At 37.5% G+C, this 3,746-nt stretch overlaps 1 protein-coding gene across 1 annotated transcript; it reads left to right on the forward strand.

Annotated features, from left to right (window-relative positions):
• The first annotated feature begins 324 nt into the window (after positions 1–324).
• On the forward strand, positions 325–1,652 carry LOC106303645 (golgin subfamily A member 6-like protein 2). Its single transcript, XM_013739940.1, has 2 exons — positions 325–1,095; positions 1,166–1,652. Exons 1-2 carry the CDS (start codon positions 699–701, stop codon positions 1,447–1,449), a joined length of 681 nt encoding a protein of 226 aa, XP_013595394.1. The 5' UTR covers positions 325–698; the 3' UTR covers positions 1,450–1,652.
• Positions 1,653–3,746: the final 2,094 nt, after the last annotated feature.

Below are 3,746 nucleotides of genomic sequence, written 5' to 3' on the forward strand. Positions count from 1 at the left end.
ACAACAGTCTAACTTTTGTCTCTTCCTCCATATGATTAATTTGTCCCTTGAGCCACCCAAAAACAGGTATGTCTATTCACCTCTTAATGTGAGATCTACACTAAGTTGTCTCCTTCTTTTTTTGTAGACTTGTGACTATGGAAACTGATTAGTAATATGAAGTGAAGACTTATATAGTATATATATTATATGGAGTATAGATTATCTAGAGTTATAAGAGAGAGGGTCGCATCCAAATAGTTTTGAAGTGGACCATGTGAAAAAACAAAGAAAGCCCACACCATTGATTGGTAAATGGATGAGAATATGAATATGGTGTTGTAGTTTTCCATGTCCTTAAACCTAATCCTCTCAACACTATTTCTACCTTCTTTTCTGACATCTCCCATCACTCGCCTCTTAATTTATTCCATTCCCCACCAAATTCAATATACTTTTTAACCGTAGTATGTTACACATGTGAGTGAAAGAAAGCTAGAGAAATTACTGTTGTGAGATGCTTTTCTGGAGGCCATGTATAAATATGGTAGAGTAGTACTAGTAGAGCTTCTTCACTCACAATAATGACTTCTCTTCATTAAATGAAGAGGAGCCTCTCTACATCAGAAGTTAAATAAGAATACACATTCAAGAGAGAGAGACCCTTCCATTAACATTCTTTGTTCATGTCCTAAGAAGAAACATCCACAAGACTAGATATGGGTGGTTGCACAAGCAAGCAAGAGAGACCAAGTATGAGAAGTGTCAAGAAGGAGTCTTCAACTGAAAAAAGAAGAGGAAGAAGACACATGAGAAGAGAGGTGGATGAGCGAGAGAAAGTGATGTTTGATAAACTTAGAGAGGCGGAGAGAGAGTGGGGGAAAGAGAGGAAGAAGCTAAGAGAGCAAGTGAAGAGGCTAAGGAAGAAAGTGGAGGAGAGAGAGGAAGCAAAGACAACAACAACAGAGGAGAGAGAATACTGGAAATGGGTTGTTGAGGAGATGTGTGTGGAGAGAGCAGTGAGAGATGAAGCCGTTGAGAAATGGAAACAACTCTATTTAGCTATCAAGAATGAGCTTGATCATCTCATCATCCACACAACTTCTTCCTCTTCTGGTAAAAAAAGCTTCAACTTAGAGTTTTTATTTTGATAATGTATTGATCTCTGATAGTGGGTTACTTGTAGGAGAGGCAACAATGCAAAGGCAACTTGAGGGCAAAGGTGAAGAAGAAGCAGTTAAGACAGTGGAGGAACTGAGAAATGAAGTTAGAGTTAAAGAAGATACAATTGAGACATTAAAAGAGAAAATAGCTTTGATGGATAGAGAAAAGTATGAGAAGGAAAGAGAGATTGATATACTTAGACAGAGTCTGAGGATTCTTGGAAGCAAGAAGAATAAGAAGAAAGGAGCATCGTTTGCATCAATGAATCTGATGATTTTGAAGACCAAATGTGTGGAATGTACATAACACTTCAAAGTCAAAACAGTCTTCCTGCAACAGTGATGATATCTCACTCGTCAGAGAATCTTTGATCAACAATGTCACATATTATTTCTCTTTTGGTTTGTTTATCTTTTTATATTGGAAATAGCAAGTTATAGCACTACAAGATTGAAAAGCACATGACGACACAAAAAATAAGTTAATAAATCATATGTTTTTGTGTAAAATACTCACTCATCATACAATCATTCAGCAATAATGATCATGAACCATTTCGTTTGGGTATACGTACAGCGGTAAAGTAACTTTGCTGTCTCTTAATCAGCTCATACCAGTGACATTACTATACACACATAACTTCTAAATGGAGTCCAGTTTTCGATTTAATTAAAATTTACAAACCAAACAGATCAACAATTAAAACAAACAAAATGTATTTCCTCAAAACATTGTTGATGTTGGGCAATGGGCATCGTCCCAAGTTCGACCAAAATGCTATTTCTCTCTAAAGACGTATTAACCCATACCATGAGTTAAAGCCTAGCTTGTAGCCGAAGGTCCACCAAGGACCCATAACTCAAAAGAAAAAGGATGTTCGGCTTTTACAATGAAATGCAGTTTTTTTTAAAATACATTTGTGTTATAAATCATTAAGTGGATGACCTATAACCAAGACCAAGACAAGGCCCAACCGTGGAAGAGAGAGACGGTCAAGTTCCTAGTCGGCCAAGGTTACTAGTTTTTCCTTTTCTCTGTTTTAGTAGTTTTCCTATTTCCTGTTGGATTAGGTTTTGGATAATTTCCTTTTATCTATACTTTGTAATTCCTATATAAAGGAACCTCTATTGATCATTAATAATACAGACAATTTCCCCATTCTTTTACAACACGTTATCAGCACGATAGACTCCAAATTCCTGAGACAAAATCGAAACCTATAAACCCTAAAACCCTAAGCCAGCGGCGACGATCCTAGACGACCACCATCTCATCTCAACTCCGATCAAGCTCAGCTTCAGACGTTCCATGTTCGTGTCCAACGTCCTCAGCCTCAGCTCAGCTTGCGTCCAGCTCAGATCAAATCCCCGACCAGACGAACCCGCCCGCGAGAAGAAACAAGCTCGCGATCATCCTCGGCAACACAACCCGATAGGAGCCGTCCCGCGTCCGTTCGTCTCAGCTCGTCTCTGATCTTTGGTGGTCCGGTTCAGACCTACAAAACAAAGGTACAGACTTAATCTGAGAACATAATGATCAAACCTAAAACCCCCAATCCATTATTATGGAATCCCATGTTCTTGATCAAAACCCTAAAACCTACAATCTAAAATCGACAATCTAATAACTAGATATAGAAATTGATTCCTTAGAACATATTGATTGATGTTATTGATTGTTCCTGATCTGAATTTAAGAAACCCTAATTCTGGAATCGAAACCCTAAACCTACAAGATTGAATCCGATTTTAATTGATCTTGATTGAGTGTTTGATGATCTGAGGTTTTAGGATTGATAGATTGCTTGAATAAATCTAAATCGAATTTAAATCCTAAAGGCTTTGAAACCTTGAATTCATATTGATTAAACCAGCAGCCTGTATTGCTTAATTGAAACCCTAAATTTATAAATTGAATCCAATAGAAATCGAATTGCTAAGATTGTTTGCATTACATCTAAATCTGAATTGAATTGCATTCGTATTGTTTAAAATCGACCAGCATATAGAACATACGAATTCGAATCTGATTACATTGATAAAAGCATATGGCCGTGTGGCCTTAATCTCTCTGTCACATGTAGAAACATAAACTAGGATTGTTCGCACCATGGTCAAGTAGTTTTTACATAGCTGATCCTATTGCTTGATTACATGGCCGCATAAGGCATGCTTGTAGCCGATTTCTTTTGAAAGTCTTATGGTCGAATGATCACATTGAGAATCTGAATTTTAAATGACAATGTGATCCAGATGTCGAAAATCTCAAATCTAGACTACGCAGCCCTTAATCTCTCAGGAGATAACTATTTACAGTGGGCGCTAGATACAAAGATCAACCTGAGGTCAAAGGGACTCGGTGATACTATCATCGAGGGAAACAATGAGAATGATAAAAACAGATATAGGGCGATTAGTATTATACGCCATCACCTCATTGAAGGTTTAAAGGATCAGTACCTTTGGACCGCTTTACAGCGTAGATATGATCACCAGAAAACGGTGCTACTTCCAAAGGCTAGATATGAGTGGAAGAATCTCAGATTCATGGACTATAAGTCCGTGGATGAATACAATTCTGTATTGTTCAAAATAGTTTCAATG

The sequence above is a fragment of the Brassica oleracea genome, chromosome C7 (genome assembly GCF_000695525.1).
Source record: "Brassica oleracea var. oleracea cultivar TO1000 chromosome C7, BOL, whole genome shotgun sequence".
Lineage (NCBI taxonomy): Eukaryota > Viridiplantae > Streptophyta > Magnoliopsida > Brassicales > Brassicaceae > Brassica > Brassica oleracea.

What these genes read in the sequence shown, in the direction of transcription:
- LOC106303645 (XM_013739940.1), top strand. Translation starts at nt 699, where the DNA reads ATGGGTGGTTGCACAAGCAAGCAAGAGAGACCAAGTATGAGAAGTGTC. An exon ending in CACAACTTCTTCCTCTTCTG is followed by an intron (nt 1,096 to 1,165) that starts GTAAAAAAAGCT and finishes GGTTACTTGTAG; the next exon opens with GAGAGGCAACAATGCAAAGG.